The 15,287-nt window shown below is 48.3% G+C and overlaps 1 protein-coding gene across 1 annotated transcript in view; it reads right to left on the bottom strand.

The window, feature by feature from the left end:
* The window catches only part of KDM5B (lysine demethylase 5B), a 59,388-nt gene that overhangs the window by 1,449 nt on the left and 42,652 nt on the right, over positions 1 to 15,287 (bottom strand). Inside the window, exons 19-26 of the mRNA XM_059487938.1 lie at positions 12,576 to 12,931; positions 11,284 to 11,422; positions 9,227 to 9,406; positions 8,198 to 8,356; positions 5,070 to 5,555; positions 2,705 to 2,816; positions 1,212 to 1,366; positions 244 to 570 (exon numbers count right to left, since the gene is read on the bottom strand). Coding sequence (XP_059343921.1) covers positions 244 to 570; positions 1,212 to 1,366; positions 2,705 to 2,816; positions 5,070 to 5,555; positions 8,198 to 8,356; positions 9,227 to 9,406; positions 11,284 to 11,422; positions 12,576 to 12,931 — 1,914 coding nt within the window. The remainder of the gene's footprint in view (positions 1 to 243; positions 571 to 1,211; positions 1,367 to 2,704; positions 2,817 to 5,069; positions 5,556 to 8,197; positions 8,357 to 9,226; positions 9,407 to 11,283; positions 11,423 to 12,575; positions 12,932 to 15,287) is intronic.

Genomic DNA, 15,287 nt, shown 5'->3' with positions numbered 1-15,287 from the left:
ACAGTGTCTGCACAGCCCCACCTGCCCCCTCCCATGGTGTGCAGATGTTCTGATGTCACACAGCTGCCCCAGGGCAGGTGGGGTTGGTTCTGCCCATCCCAGCTGCACAGACACCAGCCCTGGGTTAGCCAGGGCCTCTCACCCCCCTCATGAACAGCTTTTCTGCAGTCAAACAGTCCCAGGGCAGCTCCCTGCCCCAGACCCCAGCCCTGGGAACACCACGGTGAGTCTGCCCCTCCTGACCTCATCCCCCTCGGGCTGGAGGCAGTTCACAGCTGGGCAGATGGCATCCTCATCCTCAGAGTCCTCCTGCTCTGAGAAGGACGTGTCTGAGGGCAGCAGGTGGCTGTCACTGCAACGCTGCAGCTCCAGGAGCCGCTCCCGCTCTCGCTCCAGTTTGTTACTGCACAGATCCTTTGAGTGACTCAGTTTCAGTTTCTTCTTTTTGGGTGTTCTCATCTTTTTTACTCTCGCTCTCTTCTCACCACAGAAGGTCTCTCTCTCGAAACGCCGCTTCAGCTTTCTCTCCATGTAACTCATGCCGTCCTTCTTCCCTCGGCAACACTCGCTCTGTGGGAAGGACATTTGGCAGGGTTGGAAGCGTGCAGCTAACACCCATTATCCTGTTATTTCACACCCTGACTTTAGGAACAGGTTTAAGCACAAGTGCAATGTTTGACAATGTTGCACTTTCAGTATTATGAGATGTGCAAGAGAAGCCAAGGGCAGGGTCAGGCACCAGGGACAGAACTCAGAGAGAAAACCATGCTCATTTCCTGCCTCTGAGCCCACAGCTTCCACAGCAGCTGCCCTGGAAAGCCTCCACACAGGACAAGAGTCAAGTGTTCAAGGCCAGGATGGGACTTGGAGTGGAAGGTGCCCCTGCCCATGGCAAGGGGTGGAACAAAAAGAGCTTTAAGGTCCCTTCCAACCCAAGCCAGTCTGGGATTCTGCAATTCTGTGAAGTCAGGACAGATGTACATCAAGTACAGGGACTGACCATAAACACAGATCTAAATTTCAAAAATGTATTAGGCCACAAATTGTATTCAATATTTTGTAACTAATTTATTACTGACTTCTTGACTCCTTTTGTACAAGGAAAATGTATTTTCATGGAAGTGAAATGAAAAAAAGCCCAGTAAAGCCCAAGGGCTGAGGCAGAGCCTCCCCCAGGGTGCCCCAGCTCAGGGCTGCTGTTGGACACTTGCCTTGTCTCCTGTGGCTGTGCTGGGTGACCTCTGCTCTGGCTGCAGGGCTGGGCTCTGCTTTGTGAACAGGGCCTGGTAGAGCTCCTGGATCTCGGGCAGAGAAACCTGCAGCAGCTGGGCTTCCATCATCAGCTCGTCCAGCTCGGTGCTAACCACTAGTGTGAAACACAAGGAGACACAGCAGGAATTCTTCAGTGACAACAACTGCACACATAATGAAAAATCTCAACAAAATCACAACAAAAAAAAAGGTTAAATACTTTAAAGACTTTAAATCTGCAACTGCATGGGTTAGTTCTTATCTGCTCCCTCTCAACTGCTCATTTTTAACAGCAGGGTTAAAAGGAAAGACAAAGGCTTGCACAGAAGCTCCTGCACTGTGGCTCAGCACCCTGCCATGCTCCCATTCCCTGCTGGTTCAAGGATAAGGCATTGCCATCATTCCTGGCAAATTCTCCTACTTTGGGAGCTGCAGGAGTGTGACAATCTCCCCTCACTACCCAACAAGTGGGTAACATGAACAGACTGAGTGAGGCCTGTACAGGGAGCCAAGACAGGAGACGAAGGAAGGCTGAGGATAAGCCTGATACAAGGTCCTGCTCCATGGTCACTGCCCTCTGCTGCTACTGGCTCCAAGCTCCAAAGCTCATGCAGGGCTCTGAAACAGTCTCAGCTGGAGAGGCAAAAATCTTTGTATAAATAACAGCTTATTAATACACTACAACAAAAATATGAAAAATAAACCTGGTGACAGAAAGAACTGCCTTGTTTGGTGTGAACTGTAACATTCCACTGAAATGGCTTTTCTAGCACTGGTATGGACTGAGCTGCACAGACATGAAGGTAAGTCTAGACTTGTGTCCCTGGAGCATTATGCATGAAGAGGGAAGAAATGATAATTAATTTCTGTCACAGTCATAAAATGATGCAATTCACAGCTTGTCTCTTAGTCCAACCCACTGAGTCTGAGGTGAGGATGGCCCAGAGCCTGTGCTGAGCAGAGCAGCCCCATGGGGGGCTGGGGCAGCCCCAGACCCTGACAGCTGCACAGTTGTGCTGCAGCAAAGCTCACATGGACTCGTGTCCTGTGCATTCAGTATCCCATGGCCTCCAGCACCACATCCCTGCTGCTCCCATCCACCTCCTACACTTCCAGTGGCTTCTCCTCTTTCCTTCCCCCTTCCTGGGGCACAGCACGGGGGAGCTGTTCTGGTGGGAAGGGGTCAGCTCTCCTGATTCCTCATCCCATTGTGCCACACCTTTTCATCACACATGGGAAATTTCTGTCCTTGAGCAATGCACCCCTCTGCTAAAGCTGGGCACTGAGCTCCAAAGTTGCTGAGGAGATGGAGAAACAACCACCAGGGCTATGCAGTCACAGGCCTGCTCAGCCACTTCCTGGGGACCAGGACACCCTCCCTGTCCCACCAAACATGGGGGAAAAAAGGAAGGGGCAGGGGGAAACCTCCCAAACCAAAGTGAAGATTACAAACCATGAAGTGGGATGCAGTGCTGTCCTGTAGAGAATGGAGAATGCAAATACATGGTTCTGTTATCCCAGTCATGAGGCATGGAGAATGACATTGCCCCAATTGTCTGTGACACCTAGAAAACAAAACACAGATAGTTTCACTAAACATGGAGTTTGAAACGCAGAATAACCGTGATAGGATCAACATTTGTTTCTCTTACAGCTACTGAAATCTTGTATCTACTCCAAAAGACTGCAGGGACACACCAACAGCAAACCCTGCACCTCCTGAACCCTGCCAGGGGCATCTCACCAGGAACCTTCCACAACACCCTCAGCCACACTAACCCAAGTGCCTCAGCCCCTTGCAGAACAAGGCTCTCCTCAATCCCCACTGCTGCTCTCAAGGGAATTTTCAAACTCACCCACATTCCTCACTTTGGCCAGTGTCAAAGCAGCCCAGCTCCAGTGGTTACTGAAGAGCTCCTTGTGTGGAAGTGAGTGCTGAATTAGCCCAGATGACAGGGAGAACAGAACTGGGACAGGACAGGACAGCCATGGTGAGAACTGGATTCACCAGAAAACCACCTCAAACCCATGGAGGCTGAAGTTTCAGCTCACACCTGCCCCAAGGTACACTGGGGCCTGGCTCAGGAGGGCCTGGCTCAGGCACACTGAGGGACCCAGGCAGGGGAAGCTGGTCAGAAGCTCTTCCACTGAGCTTCCCAGGGACCTCTGACTAGGGAAATGTTGTCACAAGGACCTGGACAAGCTCAGTCAGAAATAATCTGATTTGGAAGGTTTACTGACTTATGGTCCAGACCCCCCAGAAATGGCTACACTGCTCTAGGTGGGAGGAACCTCACAGCTCCACACTGAGCTAACACCATCAGGCAAATAAAATGAAACTGTTTCAATTTCTGGCCGAAACATCAACTTCTGTTTCCAAAATCGTGGCCAGTTCTTTTCAGCTACACTAGCTGACTTAGCAAAATGATACTTTCAGACCTAAATGACTCGGAAGAAAATCTCTTAAATACCTAAAGACATTTTAATTTCTAGATCTTGACTTGCCTGTTTGAAAAATTTGGTCCACTAGCCACTGGCACAGCTGGGTGAATGAGAAGCAGCTGCAACACCCTGTCAGGTGTGGCATGGTTTGTGCTTTAATGTAAGTGAACATGAAAACAGAAACACAGCCTAACTGTAGCAGGACTGGACTAGCTAAATTAAGGTGTTTCAAAATGTAAAACCAACAGAGTAGATTCCATTTTGGGGTGTTTCATGTTCTTCATATAGCACAGAACTTTGATCTCTGCTATTTTTCTGCATTTGTTATTCTCAGGAAACTTCTTTACCTCTTTTCCTTCTTTATGTCTGCTTTTTGCTGTAAGATCTTCACTGAAAAAAGACCAAGTCCCTCACTGCCCCACCTGAAACAGCTGCTGTGGCTGAACCCAGCAATATGAGCAGGATATTCAGCTTGGGAGGTCTAGAGGAAGTGAGGAGAGGCAGCAAAGAATGAAGACACTTTGTTGAAAACAGCTTTGCCTGAGAGCCAAGCTGGTAATTCACAGGGCAGTTTGTGCCTCTGTCAGTAATTCTCAACACTTATTTGAATACTTGTAGGAGCAGAATATAAAGACCGACTGATTAGTAGGTGTCACAGTGTTCACAGGGGTCTGAGGATGAGGGAAGAGATGAGGAACTGATTTCCACATTTCAGAAGGCTGATTTATTATTTTATGATATATATTATATTAAAACTATACTACAAAGAATAGAAGAAATGATTTCATCAGAAGACTAGCTAAGAATAGAAAAAAAAAGGAATGAATAACAAAGGCTTGTGTCTCAGACAGAGTCTGAGCCAGCTGACTGTGATTTACCATTAATTAGAAATAACTCTATGAGACCAATCACAGATGCACCTGTTGCATTCCACAGCAGCAGATAATCATTGTTTACATTTTGTTCCTGAGGCCTCTCAGCTTCTCAGGAGAAAAAATCCTAAGGAAAGGATTTTTCAGAAAATATCATGGCTACAAATATGCACTCCAGAAACAATAACTCAGCAGCTCTGTCATTAGTGGTGCCACAGCAGAACACAAGAGCTAGAAGAGGAGAGGGGAAAATCAGGCTCTTTGGGAGTTGTCGTTCCTGGACTCCAGCAGAAGGGAGCAGGAAGCTGCTGCTGGGGCACACACACATCCTGGCTGAGGGGCACAGCAGGACCCAGCTCCGATTCTGGGTTTTGTAAAGCAGGAACAAATCCTCTGCCTTGTGGGGATTTGTAGGGAGCTCCAGCAGACCCAAACCCAGAGCAGCACCACCCCCTGTCCTCACTGACCCCATGCTCCCAGTGCCAAAGCCCAGCCCAGCCTCACCTTGTTTGTCTCCGGCAGCTGTCCTGCCGAGCCTTGCCACCTGCTGTACAGTAATCCTGAGCCAACTTTGTCCTGGATGCGTTTTAGATTCCCTGAATACAACATTTGTTGTGCTCTGTGCTGCCAGTTCACAGTTCTCTCGATCATGTAGCGCAGGGCGTCGCCCTCGGGCAGCCGCACGCGGATGCGCTGCAGGGACGCCAGCAGCGGCAGGATCCTCTCCAGCGGCGGCTTCTCGGAGCGCCGGCACTGCGGGCACAGCCACACGCGCGGCCCCGGCGCGGCGCCGGGCACGGGCACGCAGCCCGTGTGGAAGAAACCCCTGCAGAGCTCACACTGGATCATGGGAGCAGCCGGCTCCTTCTGGCACAGACACACCTTGAGCTCGGCGTCCTCCTCGCTCGCCAGCACCTTCAGCTCGTTGGCTGCTCGCAGGGCACGCAGCGCCTCCATCTCCCTCAGCCGCGCCTCTCCCAGCGTGGCCATCTGAAAGGGAGGCAAAGGATGGATGTGGAAAACCAGGGCAGACAGGGAATATTTCTCTGACCCCCAGGGGAGTGTTGCAGCCTGAATTGCTGCTGGTAAAGTCCAAAGTAAAGATGCAAAAAGGGCCTTTGCACAATATCTATAGATGTTTAACTCAGCCTCGCGGTGAGATGTTCAGGTCCCAGCCACACATCCATTTAGGGTCCAGCCTTCTCCCCTCCGGGGACTGACCTTGGTCTCGGGGCAGGATAAAGGTGAGGGGCAATCAGGGAAACGGGAGGGAGTGGCTCAGGAACACCTCTGTTCAGACATAGGAACAGGGGAAGGAGTCAATAGGGTGTAACTTAGGAGCTGCCCCCCCCAGGGCCTCCACAACGGAGCACTGACTTTGACCCTCATCCATGGAGGAAGTTTCTTAGACTTCAGGATAGACTAGAATTCCCTAAAGTGTGAAATACATTATAGAGAGTAGTGTAGGTATATCACTTGGTGAGAAATTGAGGTTTTGGGATTTTTAGTGTGTTGTGGATGCAAGCAAGATGGAGGGCACAGGGTGTCCTCCTGGGTTTCTTCTTCATGCTTCTTTGTCCTTCTTCATGGGTTTGGGTGGCATTTTGTAACTGTGCAGAAAAGTGTGCACTGCAGGCTCTGTGGGATCAGTTATTTGGTTAAAAGGGAAAATAATCTAGGTGTCAGTTCTTAATTGGACAGTTTAGTCTTAAAAGACCTTGTAACAAGAGATTGTTGGCCATTTTGTGCCTTCTAATGAAAAGCTGCAGAACTCACAGCAGTGAAACTGTTTTACTGATAAGAAATAATGAACACCTGAGTCCAAACATGAACTACTGTCCCAAGTGCCTTCAATCCAGAGTCAGAGAAACTGATGACCAGTACCCCAGCAACTGGGACCCCCACAGATGGCATCTCCAAGGGAGCACTGCTTGTTACAAACAGGGTGCCCCTGCTCCATCACCCTGCACACACACCAGTCTCCAGGGCTTTAAATGATGGAATGAAGCAAGGATGGGGATGTGCAGTGGGGCAGCAAATGGGACTGGAGGGGCAGCACTGGGAACGTGCTGTGGTGCGACTTCAATTCCCTTCCATTTTCTCATGAGGCCCTGAGAGAAAAAGCTTAACCCTTCATAAAAAAATAGCTCCTAACCCCTTCTCTCTTCCAAGTTTTTGTGTTTTGTACTACAAAACCACGGTCTGCCTCAAGCAGCTGAAATCCTGAAAAGTGCAAGTATGGATTATAGACACTGCTCTGGGAATGTCTCTCAGCTGTCTGACTCTGGATACTCAGAAAAGCTTCCTGGGCAGTTTGCACAAATGCAAATGTACCTCTCACCCTCACTTTGCACATGCTGAACAGTGCTCAGGGCCATGCCCTGACCTACAAACTAGCTCTGGGGATTGTGAAAAGCAGACAAAGCTCAGGTGTACCCTGGATGTGCTGTTTACCCTCTCTGCAAATGCTCATGATCCTTTTTTCAGGAATCTTTAGCACTAGATCCTATAAAACCAGCAATGTATTTCAGTTTCATAAAAGCTGTGCAAACCAGCTGCAACTAATTAATTCTATGCATTTTATAATGTATATGAACACACTGAGAAGGGTTTATAGATATATACAAAGTGGTTATTTGTCACACCATAGCTTTCAGGCATAATTCCTGGACTAAAATCAGCTCTGGAAAAGTTAAGATAGCTGTGTCCATGCTGGGCAGACATGGGACTGGGACACAGCACATTCTGATGTGCACACAGGTGCTGAGCTGGGTTGGGGTGTGGGAAGGTTCTGGCTCCCCTCGTGTGTCAGAAGCAAACCCTGCCACACTGAATGACCTCTCCCTCTCCTGGGTGCAGTCCCTGGGGTGCCCTGGGTCTCCTTGGCCAGGGGTCCTGGAGTCACCAAGGGCTTAGTGTGACCCAGGGCCCAGCCTGTCCCCACAGGGCCACAACAGGGACAATGCTCCAGCTCTGGGGGTCAGACGAGAGATGCCAACACCAAAGCACTGAAAGTACATATTTCAAGGAGTTGCCATAGGTTAAAACTTAAATGTCCCACATTAAATGACATTCAAGCCCCACCCAATGAGCCCCTACTGTACAAGACATCATTACCTGGCCCAGGCAGAGGCCCTGCACTAGATCTGCTGCAATGAAGCCCTTCCCCATCAGCAACTGAGTCTGGCCCACCCAGAGCAATGTTTTAGGGCCTCCATAACTCATGAGGTTTTCTTTAATTATTTAGAATGTTTGTTTTAATTATAAATGGTGCTGGATTATTGTGTTCTTTGAAAGGATCAGACTTGGCCAAACCCTATCCCATTTTTAATAAGCTTTAGGTATGGTAGGGGAAAACAGGTCTCCATTTTTTGTTTTCCTGTGCTTTGTTCAGCTACAGGCATTGCCTAGCAAACGGTGAGGCTGCCTAATGCACAAAGCAACACATGTTGTTTCCACTGAAAGCAATTTTGGGAAGCCTGAAGCAAACACAGCAAAGTGCAGTTCAGAAATCCTGCAGAGCAGCACAGCAAAAACAGGGTGGAAGCCACACTCCTGCACAGGAGGCAAACAGAAAGAAGGATTCAAGGAACTCAGAAGAGATTCCAGTTAGGAGAGATGTGAGCACTTACTGCAGATGCAGTGTCCTTGCTTTCAGAGAGTGCCCGCTCCAGGTCACTCAGTGTCTCCAGCTTAGTGCCTTTCTTCTTGCCACTTGGCACTGGCTCCTTCAGCTTCTTCTGCTTCCTCTTCAGACTGAGCATCCCAATGTCACACCAGGGACACAACACCTGAGGGACAGAACAGCAGTGTCCCACATGCAGCAGTGTTACACCTGCACTGTTTCTAATGCACCTCCCTGCCTGGATGCAGCCACAGGCCCCTACTGAGAACTAGGGTTCCTGTAGTTATTCCATTAAAGATCTGAGGGATTAGGATGAGGTTATCTGGAAGGCAGGGAGAGCTGGAAAGTTCAAACTTCAGTTTTGTAAAATGCCCAGACCCAAACAACCCTTGTGTTTCACCCAGACTGCTGGGAGAGAGAGAGAGAGGGAGGGAGAGGGAGGGAGACAAAAAGCTGAACAGCCTCCATGGGACTGAAACTGCAAACCCTGGGAAAGAGCAGAGATTCCAGAGGTTGCCCTGCATTCCTGTCTGGCCCAATAGGAGGGGGCTCAGAGAGCCTCAGTGCTGGGCAGAGTGTACATTGCTCATGGACTGCAGGTGTGACACAGCCACAGCTCCAGAGGGGCAGCAAACACAGCCCCAGCCTTGCCCTGGCACACCTGAACCTGAGGAGGATGGAGCAGGTAGGAACCTGCTCACCTGCAGCTCGGTCTGATGCACTGGAGTTAATCCAGTGCCACAGATTTGTCAGTATTCCCACATTCATATGGAAAACATTAGACACTGGCACTGCCTGCTCTTGTTAGCCACTGATTAAGAAGAATAGAGAAAACATAGCTAAATCTTAAGCATTTTAGAAGTTTAAAACTATTATTAGAGCTATAGGACACTAACAAAAGTTCTTATTAAAACAGTTTGTGTAATCCTAAAGCAATTCTGCAAATATACTTAATATTTACTGCTCCCTCCTGGCACACACTGAGGGAGCAGCAAATGCACATGCATGACTGAACTGATCCCCACCCAGGCCTCACCTCCAGAAGGGAATATGGAGAGTTCTCACACAGGAAGGTGTTTGCTGCACACTCCTTCCACGCCTGCACTTCAGCCACCAGGGCCTCCAGCCTGGGCAGGTGCTCCAGGTGCACGGGGAGGGAGCGGCCCCTCGAGACGAGCTCCACCAGCATGTCCAGCACGGGCACACGGCCCCCAGCCTGCCAGGGGGAAAAGAGGAGATGCTGGATGCACCCAGCACCCAGCACTGCCCAGGTCACAGCAGCCACCCAAGGAGTTCAGGGCAGAGTTGTAAAAATTAATTTAATGCTGAGACAGCTCAGTGACTGGCACTATCAGCCCAACATTTGTGCTGCTTGTGCACTTAGTCATTGACTACCAGACAAAACTAACAACACATTTGGGGGCTGGGATGTGACCAAGTGATCCTTTAAAAAGATAACAGAACAAAATCAGACTGCCAACAATATAAGAAGTCTCCCAGTCTCACAGTGCATTCACAGCAGAAAATCAAAATAATTCTGAAATTATAAAATTATACAGTTATTAACATTGAAAAAAGACCTCCAAGATCGATTTCAGCAATTAACACAGCACTGCCAAAGCCACCATTTGTCCCCAAGTGTCACGTCCACACACATTTAAATCCCTCCAGAGATGATGACTCTACCCTGGGCAGGCTGTGCCAGGGCCTGATTACTCCTTCCAGCGAAGAAACTTTCCCCAACATCCAACCTGAACCTCCTCAGGTGCAATTTGAGGCAGTTTCCTCTCACCCTGTCCCTTGTTCCCTGGGAGGAAACTCTTGATTCCCTGGCTCCAGCCTCCTTTCAGGTACTGCAGGGAGCTCCAGCACCAGAAGACAATTTAACCCAGGCTGTGCCAGGCCAAGAATGAGACTCACCCCCAGTATCCCATGTGCCACTTGAGAACAAGCTCTGGCCATTCCCTTGGCACCCCACACCTCAGGCAATGCAGGCACCACACACCCAGAGGTAAAGCAGCACAATTCAGTAATTCCAGAGGTAATTACTAGAACAGGCAGTTGATTTAGGACTGGAGAAATATTCACCAAAACAGCCCCAACACCTGTAGCAACTTCAAAGTCCTGATGCCAAGAACTTCCTGCAAGTCACAGTGACTGCAGGCATTTAACAAAACCTTCACAGAACCAAAGCAGAAATTTTTGGTGCAGACAGAACTGGTTTTCCACATTCAAGAGGCAGAATTTCAGAGTCCAGACCAAGAGATTAGCAAGTGCCAAGAAAAAAAAAAAAAAAAAAAACTCAAATTCTTTCAAGACAGCCCTCAAATGAAAGTTAGTATTACATGAATTTTATTCCTTAAAAATATTTAAATCCAAGAAAATTAGTTTTTTAAATAAGAGCTCAAATTAAATTTTTATTGAAAGCTGAATTTAGGCCAGACAGGCCTGAAAATACCCCTAAGTTAAATTAGAGCTCACTTTATAGAAAAAACAAAAAAAACAACAACAACAAAAAACAAACAAACAAAAAAAAACCCAAACAAACAAAAAAAAAAAAAAAACAACAAAAAACCCCCAAAACAAACAAAAAACCCCAGGACAAATGAAAATATTGGGCAATTTATACCAAAATGTGAAATCAGGGCTATCCCAGTGCCACTCTGGGCAGTCCCACTGACCCCTGGCTTGAGCACTTGCAAGGCTGAGCCAGGAACTACTTCTGTAGCACCACTCTGTACCTCAGTGCAGCACAAAAATGTGATTAACAAGGAGTTGTTACTGAGCAACTCAGAAACAGTGACCTTAATGTGAAGTTCCATAATGCAGCAACTTTTTAACTTTCAATTCTTGCTAATAGCTGTTTTATAGATTTTATTGCAGGCAGTTAGTTGCAAAGGTGAAGGAATACAGACCAGAAACAGAAGCAAGAATCAGGGCAGTGGGTGTAGCTGCTCCATGGCTGAGGTAACCAATGATGTCCCAGACTGGGAGCTCAGAGTGACACCAGAGCCCAGGAGCACACAGGGGGTGGGGTGGCTCTGGTGACATGAGCAGGGTCACTGTCCCTGCCCAGCAGCCGGGCTCACGTACCTGCAGAGCCTCCACCTCCTGCAGCCAGTCCTTGGCCTTCTGCACTGCATCCTTCAGTGCTGCTCCGTTTGGGAGGTAGGCTGGGATCTCCTCCAGCTCCTTCACTGCTGCTGCCAGGCTGCTCAGGGACTGCCGGGGCCTGGGGGAGCACAACAGCCCAGATGGGAGATGCTGCTTACAGGGGGGCTCTTCCACTCACCTGGGTTGTTAAATCAGAGGGCCACACCAACTGATGATGTTACTGATGATGTTCAGTACTGGCTGCACCCAGCAGAGCTGGGGTGTCAGGAGCATGGGGGTTTAGAAATGTGTGTTTGCTTACTCTGGCCTCCAACTAGAAATATTCTCACATTTGGACTTAAAGAAGATGTACCTTTTATTAACTTTTGGATGACAGACATCCACCAGACCATCCACAGACCAGCACCAACTGAGAGATTATGCATTCAAAGGTTAAAACCCTGAAGTGAGCTTTTCTGTATTTCCCAGTTTGATTCTGAGGTTTTAGAAAGGTACAAACACTACACAGCTCCCTATAGAATGTTGAACCCAAGCTTAGTCATTAATGTGCTATTTAAGCTGTCTTAAAACACTGGTTAGTAGTGGGTAAGAAATGTTCCAATACTTCAGGTATGACAAAATTAAAAAAAGAAAGGAATCCTGAGGGAAGAAACCTGGCACATAATTCGTGTCACATTCCTCATTTTAATACACTGTGCTCTCCCCTGTTTTACTTTATAAATTAGAAGGTAAAAACCACAAGAAAATTTTTTCTTAGTAAGAATATATTTGGCTTATTTCCTTCTTCCCTGCACCAATTAATCTGGAAAAATCTCCTCCTTGTTAGGGAGAAATAGTCCTACATGGACTCTATGGACTATGAAATTTTACCTGCTGGTGATACCTATCTGACCTTGGTCTGAACACGTGTTCTCCAGCCTGAAACTGGGGAGGGGAGAAGGTGGAAAAGAAGGAAGAGGCATCTTAAACCCCTTTCCTGAGTGTCCTGGTTTGATAACCTTTTTTGGCATTGTGGTAGCATCAAACCATGACACTGTGGCACAAGGAGAATTTACACAAGATTGAGCAACACAAACACTGTGAGGCAACTCTGACACCTGAAACTGCTCCATCCCTCATGTCCCTCCTCCAGCCCTGTCCCTTCTGGCTGGCACAAACTTTGCCTTCATCATACTGGATGAACAAAGCGGGGAGCCCCTCCAGGAGTCAGGGCACTTCCATCTGAAACAACTCATGGAACTACAAAATGTCACACCAAGATTTAGCTCTACCTGGCCTTTATCAGGTTCCTGGCTTTGTCATCCCAGTGCTCGGACACGGTGAGGAGCTCCTGCAGCTTGGCCATGGCCTTCTCCACAGCGGGGTAGGGCGCGAGCCCCACGCCAGAGTCGATGAGGCGCCTCATGTCATCCAGGGTGAGGGAGCTGTGCTCGGAGCAGGCCAGCTGCACGTCCTCCAGCCAGCGCGCCTGCTCCAGCCGCGCCCGCAGCTCCGGCAGCTGCGGCAGCTCCACGTCAAAGTCAAAGCTGACGTCCAGCAGCTCCTGCAGCTCCGCAGCGCTGGGCATCTCTTCAGAAAGGAGCTTTTGGCTTTGCTGTTGGAAAGCTTCCACACGGTCAAGGAGATCCTGAAATACACAAATGCAGCAATGAATCAGATGAAAGTTCTCTGCCAAGTCGCTTGACCGTGGAAGCGCAGGGTTAACAATGGGAGTACAGGCTCCTGGCAAACCCCCTGCTGCAATGCCACGGTGCACATGGCAAATTATCCAGATGGATGTCTCCTTTTCCTACATTTCTCCTCCCAAGATGTATAAGTTTTTTGCTCCTGAAACTTTCCTTAATTATGAAGGATTTAAGAGTTTTCATTGTGATAGTCTAATGTTATAGTGTTGCTTTTTTTTTGTTTTTGGTACAAGGTGGTGTACCCTGTGCCATCTGATCACACTGGCAGCAGACCCCCCCCTATTCACTGTCTCCTCATCCACTAGTAACCCTAACACACTCCTATAGCAAGCCCCACCACCACAACCAACCCCATCCCAAGGCCATAACCAACAACATCCCAGCTGGCCCAGGCTTCTGGGTAAGGATGTGCTACCAATGACACTGAATAAACAAACACTACCAACATCCCCCCTAAATAAACCATAACAAGCACCAAAGACACAAAGGAAACCCCCAAGTTTACCAGCCAGCCACACCCTGAAACTGCTACAACCAGCCCCAGCACCCCATAATAAGGGGAGGGGTTAGATGTAATTAATAACTTATATTAAACCTTATGTGCCAGAGAAAGGAGGTGTGGAAACATTAGAAAAAGTACCAGGAGCTTTTTGTAAATGGCACATGGCAAGTTATCCTGAGGGCTGAAACACTACAATAGTGTCTTCAACACACAGTGTGGCCACCACTTCCCCATGTGTAGCATGGCCACAAGCTTGGGTACCCCAGAACAAAGCAATCCCAGTGACAGGGTGCCAGAAAGAGGGCTCCAAAGAACAGAAAGGATGCAAAGGGAAATTAAGAACTCCATGGGTGTTGCTGACTGGCTTTGTTTTGGAATGGTCCAGGCAGCTGAGGAACAGCAAGGTGAGGAACATGAAACAAAACACTGGGAAGGGCACAGAATTTCTGAAGTTCATTTCTGCTGGACTGGCTGTTGAGCTGCACCCCACAGTCCCAGCGAGCCACAGGCATTTTACTCTCATGCAGGGCAACACCTTCTCTCTCTCCATGCACTCAGCAGCTCATTACCCCAAAAGGTATTTCTGTGACTGTTTGCACTTCCTTCAGGATAAAGGACAGTCATCCAGAGCAATCCCACAGTGAAGACTGGGATTATTCTGTATGAAGCAACCTGCCCAGTACTCCCAGTGCTGCCTGAAATGCTGTTCCTGCAGGAAATTCTTCCCTCACAGCTGACACCTTGGCATTTTGCCAGAGAGCCTGTTTCCCAGGGTGGGCAACCTCCCCCAGCATGGAATCAAACATTTTTTAGAGATAGACTGAATTGTGAACCCATCTCCAGTAATGTTGGTCATTGATATTAACAGCCTAATTTGCACAATGACATATAATTGAGGCTTGTTGAGGATGACACAAAGGAACACTCGGACCATATGTGTTTGTTATTCCCCTGTTCAGGAATGCCAGATGGAGAGGAACTGTTTGCATGTCTGGCATTTCCAAATTTCTGCTTTTCAACCAGCAAGAAAACTTCACAGCTTCAGTGCTACAAACAAATAACTGTAAATAGGACTGCATCAAATCTGATCCACACACTGCAGGGCAGATAAAGCTTCCAAAGCAGCAGTCAAAGCTGAGTAGAACTGGTTTGTTCCCATTCATTTCCATGGCACCATCTGGTGTCTCAGTGTTGGGTGGATACTTGAGGGACAGTTCAAGAAGTAGACATGGCCTCTCCTGGTTTCAAGTGTCACAAATATGCAAAGCTCTTCTCCTTTAAGACAGGAATTGCAGCTGCACAGAATTTTTTTTAATTACCCCTCAGTGTGATATGGAACATTTGGGCAAATTCTGAAACAAGATCTTGAATTACTTTCAGTTTGCCTGAGGGCTCATCATTTGGGGTGCACAGAACCAGCACGGCTGGTGGTGGTGGGATTCAAAGTGCTCTGACTCCAGGCAGCAGCAGGTTCTCTGCTAGAGAGAGGATTTGGCCAGCCTGGGCTGGGTTTGGCTGGAGTTATCTGTGAGGTTTCCTGGAATGTGGTTAGAGAGCACAAAGAGGGATCTAATTACAAAACTGAGAAAGCTGATTCTGGATTAACAAAGCAGGAAAGTGGAAAGGATGACAGAGCTGTCCCTCAGAGCACTGGGGAGTTTGAATGTTCTCAGATTAACCTGGCTTTACTCGTTACAGCAGAGCAGGTAACTGACCCCAAACTTTTAACTGTAGTTACCCAGGTCATTCTGCTCCTTCTCCTACAATCCTTCACAAACATGAATGGTTTGATTTGC

This window comes from Ammospiza nelsoni, chromosome 23 (genome assembly GCF_027579445.1).
Source record: "Ammospiza nelsoni isolate bAmmNel1 chromosome 23, bAmmNel1.pri, whole genome shotgun sequence".
NCBI classification, from domain to species: Eukaryota; Metazoa; Chordata; class Aves; order Passeriformes; family Passerellidae; genus Ammospiza; species Ammospiza nelsoni.
This window is presented reverse-complemented; position numbering and strand designations above follow the sequence as displayed.